The sequence below is a fragment of the Solanum pennellii genome, chromosome 9 (genome assembly GCF_001406875.1).
Source record: "Solanum pennellii chromosome 9, SPENNV200".
NCBI classification, from domain to species: Eukaryota; Viridiplantae; Streptophyta; class Magnoliopsida; order Solanales; family Solanaceae; genus Solanum; species Solanum pennellii.
The window spans coordinates 17,827,327-17,838,976 of record NC_028645.1 but is presented as its reverse complement, the minus strand read 5'-3'; the positions used below and the strand labels follow the sequence as shown (position 1 = coordinate 17,838,976).

At 33.2% G+C, this 11,650-nt stretch overlaps 1 protein-coding gene across 1 annotated transcript; it reads right to left on the bottom strand.

The window, feature by feature from the left end:
* Positions 1-5,506: 5,506 nt before the first annotated feature.
* Positions 5,507-10,574, bottom strand: LOC107031259 (probable serine/threonine-protein kinase WNK5). The gene is made up of 7 exons (XM_015232562.2): positions 10,137-10,574; positions 7,804-8,069; positions 7,489-7,712; positions 7,243-7,400; positions 6,597-6,918; positions 6,168-6,524; positions 5,507-6,088 (listed from the first exon to the last, which is right to left on the bottom strand). The coding sequence occupies exons 1-7, from the start codon at positions 10,230-10,232 to the stop codon at positions 5,700-5,702; spliced, it is 1,812 nt and encodes a 603-aa protein (XP_015088048.1). The 5' UTR covers positions 10,233-10,574; the 3' UTR covers positions 5,507-5,699.
* Between the last annotated feature and the right edge of the window lie 1,076 nt (positions 10,575-11,650).

The following is an 11,650-nucleotide window of genomic DNA, read 5'->3' as shown; positions in this document are numbered from 1 at the left end:
TACCTTGCAGGGCCCTTCAATGAAGAGGCCTCTGGAGATTGGTAAAGAACAAGATGGATTATACTTCCTTTGCTCAGATTGTTTAAAAAGGAAAAAGGATAGTCACTTCACTTCACAGGTCTTATCTTCAATGCCTTGTTCTTCTCATAACAATAAGATAGGCTCTCAATGTAAATGTTTTTCTCATTCTTGTAGTACCATCTGTCATTCTTGCAAGCCTTCATTCAATTCTCAAAATGCTGAATCAACTGTAAAGGACACAATTCCTAGTAACACAAATAATGTACTCGCTGATTCTATACCTCTTTTATCTCATGATTCTTGTAGTGATTTGTTGTGGCATTATAGACTTGGGCATGTGCCTTTTATAAAAATGAAAGGGATTACATCCATTCCTGTGAATTTTTCATCTAAACAGTCTTTTACTTGCAACATTTGCCCTATGGCCAGGCAGACTAGACTATCTTTTCCACCTAAGACTCATAATACATCAAAGGTTTTTGAGCTTCTGCATATCGACTTATGGGGTCCTTATCATGTGTCCACTCATGACAATTTTAAATACTTCATTACCCTGGTTGATGACTTTAGTAGAACTACATGGACACATTTGTTGTGTTGTAAGAGTAATGCCTTACACATTGTAAAATCTTTTGTCAACATGGTAGAGAATCAGTTTAAAACAAGTATTCAAACAATAAGATCATATAATGGTCTTGAGTTTGTGAATCAAGAATCTGTCCTTTATTTTCAATCCAAAGGAATATTACATCAGAAATCTTGTCCTTATACACCACAACAAAATGGGGTGGTAGAGAGAAAACATAAGTATCTTTTAGAAACAGCTAGAGCTCTTCTTTTCCAATCCAAATTACCTATCAAGTATTGGGGGGAATGCATACTTACTGCCACATATATAATCAATAGACTTCCTTCTACCTATCTTCACAACAAATGTCCTTTTACTATTTTGTATAATCAAGAACCTCAATATTCTCATATGAGAAGCTTTGGCTGCCTTTGCTTTCCTACTACACACAAACATCAGAGAACAAAATTTGAACCAAAATTTGAACCTAGAGCTACACCTCATGTATTCCTAGGATATCCTTTTGGAGTTAAAGGTTACAAAGTGTTGAGTTTGAGCAGCAATAAAGTACATATTTCTAGAGATGTTGTGTTCCATGAAACAGTATTTCCTTTTTCTAAAATCACCAATCTTTCTACCAGCAATCCTTCTTCAAGTTCAACATTTGATAGTGTTTTTCTTGACAGCAATGATATTAATCTCACCTCTCCAGAGTCTGAGCAATGTGATCCCATTGAGACTACTTCCCCTTCACCAAATCTCACACCCTCAGAATATGATCCTTCCATCAGAAAATCTACTAGAATTCATAAACCTCCAGTTTATCTTAAAGACTACATGACCTCTCTACATGCATCTTTTTCACATCACCATCATATAGCCTCTACATCCTTGTATCCTGATAGTCAGTCACTTATATTGAGTGTGTCACATGATTGTGAACCATCATCATTTAATGAGGCTGCAATGAACCCTGCTTGGCAAGATGCAATGACACAAGAGTTGACTGCACTACATGACAATGATACTTGGGAACTTATGCCTCTTCCTGCTGGTAAAAAGGCTGTTGGATGTAGATGGGTTTATAAGATAAAACATAAAGCTGATGGGAGCATAGAAAGGTATAAAGCAAGGCTAGTTGTGAAGGGTTACACTCAGCACTATGGAGTAGATTATACAGAGACTTTCTCTCCAGTCATCAAGATGACAACTGTGAGAGTTTTGATAGCTACTGCTGTAAAGAAACACTGGAATGTATACCAGTTGGATGTCAACAATGCCTTTCTTCATGGAGAATTGCATGAAGAAGTATACATGGATGTTCCAGAGGGCTTGAATGTTGATACAAAAGGCATGGTTTGTAAACTCAATAAGTCCCTATATGGTTTAAAGCAGGCCAGCAGACAATGGTATGCAAAATTGTCTGAGGCCTTGAAGTCTAGGGGATACAGTAATTCCTTAAATGACTATTCTTTGTTCTATAGAAAACAAGGTTCTTCCACTGTGTTTATAGCTGTATATGTAGATGATATTCTACTTACTGGAAATGATGCTGAAGAGATTGATCAGTTAAAGAACTATCTTCATAACCAATTCAAAATCAAGGATTTAGGAAAGCTACACTATTTCTTAGGTTTGGAGATACTATATACAGAGGCTGGAATGCTTATTTCTCAGAGAAAATTTGTGCTTGATCTTCTCAAAGAGTATAATTGCACAGAATACTCTAGTCTAGCTTCTCCTCTTGATTGTACAATCAAACTCAAAGCCAGTGAAGGGAAACTTTTGGAAAATCCCAAGTCATATAGAAAATTGATTGGAAAGTTAAATTTTCTCACCAATACAAGATTAGATATTGCATATGGAGTACAACATCTAAGTCAGTTTATGCAGGAACCTAGAGAGCCTCATTTGCAGGCTGCATATCATCTACTTAGATATCTAAAGAAAGATCCAACTTTGGGTTTGCTCATGTCTTCTACTAATGACTACAAGGTACAAGCCTTTTGTGACTCAGACTGGGCATCATGTCCTGATTCAAGAAGATCAGTTACTGGTTACATTGTATTGTTGGGAACAAGTCCTGTCAGCTGGAAATCAAAGAAACAAGAGACTATATCTCTTTCTTCAGCTGAAGCTGAATACAGATCCATTAGAAAAGTAGTAGGGGAATTGGTATGGTTAAGCAGGTTATTTGAGGAGCTAACTGTGCCGTGTGCTAGTCCTTTTCCTGTTTTCTGTGATAGCCAGTCAGCATTGCAAATTGCCAAGAATCCTGTATTCCATGAGAGAACGAAGCATATTGAAGTCGATTGTCATTTTGTGCGGGCTAAACTTCAAGAAGGGTTGATTTCACTACATCATATTGGAACTGGTGAACAGCTTGCTGATATTCTGACCAAAGCACTCACTGGAGTGAAGCATTCAGCAATTCTCAGCAAGTTGGATCTGCTTGCTGCACCTCCAACTTGAGGGGGGGTATTGATTTATATATATGTAAACAATTTACACTTCAATTAGTTGGTTACATAACAACTTACACTTCAATTAGTTAGTTACATGGCTTCAATTAGTTAGTTACATTTCCATTAGTTAGTTGTAGATTAGTTGGTTAATTGAGTTAGTTATGTGTATATATGTAGATATGCAGACTCATTTGTAATACTACTTTACATTCATGGTTTTACACCATTCTCTATCAATATACATCTAAGAAGAGTGCGATCCTCTTCTTCTTCTCTTCTTCTTCTGTTTCTTCTTCAAGCTCTATCAATGGAGATCTAGATATACATTTCATGGCTCTTTTATTCAACAAAGTCGATTACAAAACAAGAGATTAACCTTCTAGTCTCTTCACTATGTAATACACCCTATCTTTTAGTTGAGCATGAGCAGATAGAACGCTGCTCCCTATACTAATTCTACCTGATTAATATAGTCTTGAAGTAAAAGCCTAAGTTACCCTTAACCCAAGCCCTTACAATGAATCACTCAAGGTTGATACGTTTCTATCAAGGTGAAACGAATCCTACAATTTGAGAACAATTACAAGCAAATAGGAAACAACAATAACAAGAAGAACTGAAAACGCTTTGGCTGATCTCTTGTTGTACTTGATGCTTGGAGAGTTTTTCCCTTGTGAATGAATGAGTATTGTCTTATATTTTCTTTGATATATATCATAAAGATTCATTATCCATCAAACAAAACAATAGTTGATTTTGATTGGTGAGTACACTGCTCTTCACCAACTTCCTTGATGTAGACAACCTTTACAATTGTCCAGTACTTTTCACAGCTGGTGAGTCTCTTATCACGAAAATTGACCAATGTCAACTCTTGGTCTAAATACACTTAACTTCACACTCAAGAGCATGAATCCACATAAAGACTTTAAAATTGATGACGAAAACACTCCTAGACAAAATTCTGCATTCTAGAGTTGATGAAGTTTCGTTTCCAAACTCGTACCTCTGGTTGTTGAAAAAAGTCGTTCTTAACAACTTAAAGTCTCCAAAATGTTAAATATTTTGAATGAACCAACCTCGTAAATGGATTAGACATGCTCGAGGCAACTATCGAAACAGTTAAACAATAATTTTTCAAAAATTTCAAAAAAGACCTTCTGGATCATTACATGTAATTACTTGGTCAACAAATGATTGAACGTAATTGACACAGGTAGTTACACTCACATATTCTTACGGAGGGATTGTGAATACTGCTAATTACATGATATAGTTACAAGTTGATTCTCCTCTTTTTATTTCCGTATCTATTTTTTTAAAAAATTGTTTTATTTATATTATTTTGAATTTTTGTAATTACATGGTATAATTACAGAAAACTCATATGCTGATTATGAAAGCTATTATTATATGCTGGAAGGACACAATTGATCAAGTCAGGTATTTTTGTTATTCAAACTTACTAGGCACAAATATTTGTGCTTCCTAAAAGTATCCTAAAACTAGTTGAAATTGTTTGTAGAACATTTCTGTTATTTATTTATTGTATAGTAAGAATAGTAGTTTGTTTAACTAGTCTTAGCTTGCAGGTTAGTATAGAATGAGAAATAGGTGGTCACCATCTATTTGGTTTTGTATTTCCAATATTTTGGTCTGAAAGGAATGAAAGTTGCTTTACAAAAAAAAACAAATCTCTTTCAAGAGTCGCATTAATCATTTTCCCAAGTAATTTGATTTATTATGTTTACTATTCTTTTTTTAGTTATGAGTAGCTAAATTTGTAATTTGGGTTATGGAACTTAGAATAGGGATGATAATTCTGAATACTTTACAATAAATATCTTTCTTGAAGGGATCAAATCATCCTGTATTAAATTCCTTTCGTACTTAGTATTTTCTTTGAATGATTGACAACATTCGAAAGAACTCGTATATATTCTGACTTGCTAGCACCATAGATGTACAGATTAGGAAAATGGATCATTAACCAATATTTTGTTGTTACCAGCCACCATCTAATAACTTGAGCTCGAGGAAGGATAGTTTACTTGAGACTTTTTATGAATGACCAAATTAATTTGACATCCCAAGTGTTAAAAAAGGACTTACGGTGATATTCTCTTAATTCGGTCGAGAGACTTAAGGAGATATATAAATTTATCAGTTCTGCATAATGAATTGATAGTATAGTACATGTTTAAGTTTCAATATGTAAGAACTATAATTCTAGTTCGCATTTATTATTGATACAAATCCAAGTTGTTGCTTTGAATGTCAACTTCAAATTATAAAAAAATTCTACTATGCTCTTTGTGGGATTCGACCACAACCTATAATTGAGTCACTATAATTTTGCATCGACTGCTTTAATCCGTAAACAGTGAGCGTTGGTGAAGCCGAAGAATGAGCTATACAAACAATATTTGACATGACAGGGAAATGTAGTTCACATATAAACATTTATGTTTATCATTTGAGATTCTGTAATATTTTACAATAACACGATGAGTAATTTATTTTCGGAGGTACTTGACAAAAGCATAAACAAGGAGAAAGAAAGAAAGAGCGAGATCATTTTGTTCGTTTTATTAGACTTAACGATTTCAAACCTTGTACGATCATCCTGTAAAGTGCTATGAGCGTCACCAACCTAAGCCATGGCCATTTCCGATCCCAGGTTCATGATAGCCAATATTCTCAACAGCACCAACGGTCTTGAACAATCTCCTCTTGTTTATCTCTTCTACAAGAGAACGATGCAGCAATTGACTACGTATATCAACAAGTGACCGTACCTTAGTCAATTTTGGGCGTTGATTATTCATTTGCATTGTGTTCTGATTCTTCGACAACGTGCTTGTTTCAGGACAAAACCTTGTACTACATTTGCTTGTCTGCTGAGTACACTGAGATTCTGCTTTCTTGGAACTCATACAATCAGCATCATTTTCATGAAAGTTTACGTTGTTGTAGGACTCGTATGAGTTCATCGAGCATTGAGAACTTGAATCATCATACAATTTCAACTCATCTGCAATTAGCATGAAAAAGAAAATAAGAGTATGGAACATTGGAAATAACTTCAACAGGGAAGAATAAAGCACACAAACCTTGAAGCCAATCATGGTCTAATTTCCCTTGATGGAATGTGGACTTATATGAAGGGAGGAGACCAGGTAGAGAAAGTTGGGAAGAAGAGTGGGAGGAATTGTAATAGAAAGGATGGGGAGTGTTTTCATCATTATCATCGTTTTCTACGTAGTTGAAACTATGTTGTTGTTCATGATTCTGAAGAGAGCGCGAGTTCTTCCATTCTGGAATCAGATCAGAAATCTCAGTGTCAATCATATCAGCAATTTGAAGAGGATCCCAATCTGTTATGTCCAACTCCTTCACCATTTCTGCAGCCACTTCCATTGCTGTGTCACTAGAAATGTCGAAAGGGAAAAATATGTTCCTCGCTTGCCCTACACGTAGACAAGTTCAATCAGTACAAGTCCTAACTAAGTACTTGTGAAGAATAAAAGGTGAAACAATACCATTCTTTTGAAATATTTGTAGTTTGAGAAAGATGGTATAATCTTCAGGATTCATTGTTCCGGTGATTGTCATGTTTGTACCATCTAGTACTGAATCATCAGGCTGAAAAGGTATAATTTCATTCTGTTTTTCGTTTGGCATATACTTTTGACATGACAAATTTATGGCTGGAGGTAAATCTTCATGTTCATCAACAGCAAGGAATGGATCCCTTAATAGCTCAGAAGCAGATGGCCTTTCAGAAACAGGACTCAAACATCTTCCAACAAATCTTTGGGCTTCTGGATCATTTATCTTGTAAAACGCTTTTGGTAGCTTTCCCTGTTGATCAAAATATTTTTCATTATCAGTGTGATTTAACAGGTTAACGATATAATACGAGTATTTATAACCAACACTCTATATAAATGTAACAAAATGTTTTAGCGACTCTGGATGCAATGACATTAACTCAATTGTTGTTAAACGTTTTTGAGGCAATAAATATTACTGTTAAAAAGAAAATCTATTGTCACTATCTGTCCATTTTGCTGATGTGAACTATTATATATGGAGTTATGTGCAACTATTTATACTTTAAAGTAATCTAATTGTGTAAATATTTGATATGAAAATAAAATGTGGAAACCACATTGATGATCTTACTGAGGTGACTTTCTTGTATATTTGAGCTGGATTTGAACATTCACTATACGGATACTCGGAAGTGAGCATTTCTAACACACACATGCCAAAAGAGTATACGTCAACGAGTTCATCATAATCCTCTTCATATAGTTCTGGTGCCATAAACTCAGGAGTACCTAATATAAGCAGTAATAGTAACAAACAGAATCAGTAGAATCTTGGCCACGAAGTATGGAAAAATAGTAAAGTCAGGTAATGTATCACCTATGACACTATGAGCATGGTGTGATCCACAAAGTATGGTTGCTAATCCTAAATCACCAATTTTGACTTGGCCAAGATGTCCATTTACAAAGATGTTGTCGCACTTGAGATCTCGATGTATAACTGGAGGATCATGACAATGCAAATAAGAAAGACCATTAAGGATTTGACATCCCCAATTCTTAATTGCGTGTATGTTTAATCGCTTGTATTTGTGTCTATACCTACATCAGTAAACATACGTGCGGTGTTATGATATAGTTGTCAGTGTATATAACTTAAAACTTTTTCAAGACGTGGAACAAAGGTTATTACTCTCTAAGGGTGCCAGAGGTAAACATTTCAGTAATGAAGTTGAAGGTTCTGCCTTCAACATTGATCCAAGATGCATGGAATTTCATGATGGCTTCATGATCAAGTTCTTTGAGGAGATGGACTTCTGAGTAGAGCCTTTGTAATTCTTCAGGTGACCTAAACATGTCATTGAGTTTCACTTGGTTCCAAGCTACTTCCATTCCTAGTAACTCATCAAATGCTCTGTATACTATCTTTGTTGCTCCTTTCCCAAGGATCTCTTTGTACTACAAAAGAACACATCAATCATACTTTCTCTCTTCCATTTTATCTGAGATAGTTTAACTCGATACGAAATTTATGAAAGAAATGAAGAATTCTAAAATATGTGGTTTAAAATGAGTATTAGAAATTTGTGTGACTATAAATCGTTTTATTAAGATAAAATAGACATTTTAAAGTTAAATTGTATAAAAATATATTATTTTTTTGGGACTGACTAAAAAGGAAAATAAGTCATATAAATTGGGACAGATGAAGTAATTAACTACTCCCTCCATCCCAATTTAATTGTCTTACTTTTTGTTAGTCGGTTTAAAAAGAGTGTTTCTTGTATATTGGGATAAGGTACAAGTACCCCTTAAACTATAATTGAAATCACAGAAACACACATTCACTAAATTAAGATTCTATTACCCCTGAACTCATTTTTTATGTAATTTTATACACTTTTTTGACTTATGTGGCATCCAAATATCTCCCACACGCCTCAAGTGCATGAGGTCACGAAGTATGCTACGTAAGCCAAAAAGTGTACAAAATTAAAAAAAATGAATTCGAAAAGATAATAGGACCTTAGTTTAAGTAAGACGTATCTCTGAGATTCCGATCATAGTGAGGGAGATACTTGTTTCTTATCCCTTCTATACTTAGTCTAATTTTAACATTTTAAACCACAAGACGTAAAGAACTATATAAATATATTTAATTTAAAATCACAAAACTTAATTTTTTTTTTATTTGTTAGCAGTCAAACTAAAAACTTCAAATGAAACATAAAAAAGTACAATTTATCATGAATATCAACCATATATGAATTTGTATTGTTCGTGCCACTCCATTTAACTTGTCACATTATAATAGTATAATTATAATTAATTTCTCTAGAACCAAATGTATATATCCTCCAAAAGTCAATTTTCTAGCTAGCCGAAGATTTGTTACTTTATATAGGCGATATCAATCTATTTTTTATAGACTAGAGACAAGGTTTTCATGTCCTCCTCATGTTATTTCCTTTGTGCATAACATAATATTGTAGGGTCAAGCCAAGCCCTCTATACCTCTACAACCTAATTATGATAGATTAATATAAAAAGGAAGGGGGAGAAAAATCCAAAAAGTCAATGAGCCAAATCCCTATACCACACAAGTTTGTCACCTACCAAAACAAAATAAAAGGAGGAATATTTTTATCATCACGGGGAGAACCACCTTGTGTAAAATTAACAAATAAAAATTATATATATATATTCTACAAGTCAACTTGCTTCTTAATTAATTAATAATGATGAGGTCGGCCATTTTAATTTGGATGTTTTCAACCAACATTTGCCGCCCTATATCATGCTATTTCTGAGGATAATCAAAATGGCAATTTATAAATAGTCATGTAGGACTAGGTTGAGCCACGTTTCAATTATGTCCATAGCTACCTATTTAATTTTTACCAGCATAAGCAATAATGCCCAATGAAATTTAGAAAATAATCGCCAATAATTAATATTTTAATTTTTTATCTAATTACCAGTCCTCATTGGAATATTTTAGTGTACAAATTCTGCGAGATCACAAAGCATCTAGTTTTCCTAGATTTTATTTTCTTTCATTCTTATCGATAGATTTGTTACTTCATTAGGATTGGGATGATAAAATCTATAGCCCTTTGCTTGTACTTAATTATCTCTATTGAGAATTTTTCCTAGTTTTCTATAATTTTATTTTCTTTATATTTGTTAATTAATACAAATTTGTTACCTCTTAAGAATTGATATGATAAGATCTAGCCCCTTTACTTATATTTATCTTTATTGGAAAAAAAATATTTCTAATTAAATTCAACTAAATACTGTCCAGCAGTAAAAGATTTCCACCCAAAAGAAGTATGACAAAAAGAGCTATGAACTTCTAAACGCAAAAACAAGAAAATTAAATGAAAAAGAAGAGAAGTGGACTTTTCATTGGTCTATAGAGTAATTCTCAAAGAGATCAATGATTTAAATTTATTTTATCAAATTGATGATAAAGTTCAAAACAACAATATATATGAAGGAAAAAAGATATGAAAAACTTACACGTCCATAGCGTTTAGATGAATCCACTTCCACATACTCCAACTCCAAATTTGTTCCATTAACATCAAGCATTTCATTCATCCCAACTTTATGCATGTTCAACCAAACCCTTATACATACACAAAGAAGCAAACAACTCCAACAAAATATATTTAACAAGCAACTACTTTCTCTCTCTATATATACATATGATTATCACTAAATTTTATTAGAACAAAAACACAAAACTAATGTAGTTTCTCGTGATGTAATTAAAAATATAATAGATAAGCTAATGCTATTGAAGCCGAGGCTTTCCTTCATGATTTTCATAAGAGAAAACACCAAATAATAACCAAAAGAGCCTTGAGTAATCAATCCTTAGCATAATCCAAGACATGGCTACAACTTCACGGGAAAACTCGTAATCCCCACAAATCATTTGGAATAAGTCTAACACAAAAAAAAAAAAGCACTATAAGAGGTGAGGATGCAATCAACAAATCAAGAGAATATAACTAAATTAAAGTAGACAACAACTTTTCAATAGGAATTTTAAAAAGTGGGGTACTTTTTGACAACAAATATAATTGATGGGATTCTAAACTTGAAAAATCTATGGCCATGTTTTGGAAGTGACATTTTTTTTTGAGTGGCGGAAGATAATCACATAAATGAGATTTTGGACCAGAGAGCGATGTGATCGAATATGGAATAACTAATAAAAAGAATAGAATTTGAGAGAAAAGAGATGGAGAAAACTTTAATCTTGTGTTTGTGTGAAATATTAGGGTTGAATTAAAGGGATTTTGTAGAAGAAGACTTTTGGGATTAACAAAAGGGTGGGGTGTTTATGGTGAAATATGGCCTTTTTGAGATGACTTTATTACTGTAACACTGTTGACCTTTTCTCTATATGCCAATGTGTGATTTTTTTTTAAATTTTCCTTTTATTTCCAATTTGGTCATATGTCCTTTTTTGTTATTATTTCTAGTAAGTTTTATTTGGAAACAGTTTTAGGTCAACTATAGAAGTTAGTACTTAGAAACGATTGGCCAAGCTTTTTTAATTTGTTAATTATTAATGGAGTCTCTGCGTTTGTCATATCATTATCGGTACTTTTTAAGTAAGCATTTTTTTTATACAACTTATTCTTTTTTTTTTTAATGATTTGTATCATAATCTCATTATTAGTTTATTAGAAATTATAAATAACTATTTTTCTTTCTACTATATTAGAAGAGTGGAGGTACTAACATGTGTGCTTTAGGTCATAAATTCATTTTCTTGAGGACGGTTTTGTCATTGCAACTAATAGTCCTATTCTTAATATTATTCCACATGATTTTGCTTGCTATCTCAGTGTTATAAATGACTTTTATGCCAAATTCTTCATTCCTATGTTATGTTCATCCTTTGTGATCTTCCCCCTTTACTTACCCATAAACTACACTTTTTTCCTTTTCTTTTTATATAAATTGATGGAACATTATTCCCAAAAGAAATAATATGATGTGATTAAGACGATGAATTA

Excerpts from the sequence above, each read along its gene's own strand:
- LOC107031259 (XM_015232562.2), bottom strand. The coding sequence starts at position 10,232 with ATGCATAAAGTTGGGATGAATGAAATGCTTGATGTTAATGGAACAAAT. Across the intron at positions 7,401-7,488 it reads CCATGCTCATAGTGTCATAG|GTACTCCTGAGTTTATGGCA; the intron begins GTGATACATTAC and ends TGCTTATATTAG. Across the intron at positions 6,525-6,596 it reads ACAAATATTTCAAAAGAATG|GGCAAGCGAGGAACATATTT; the intron begins GTATTGTTTCAC and ends GTCTACGTGTAG.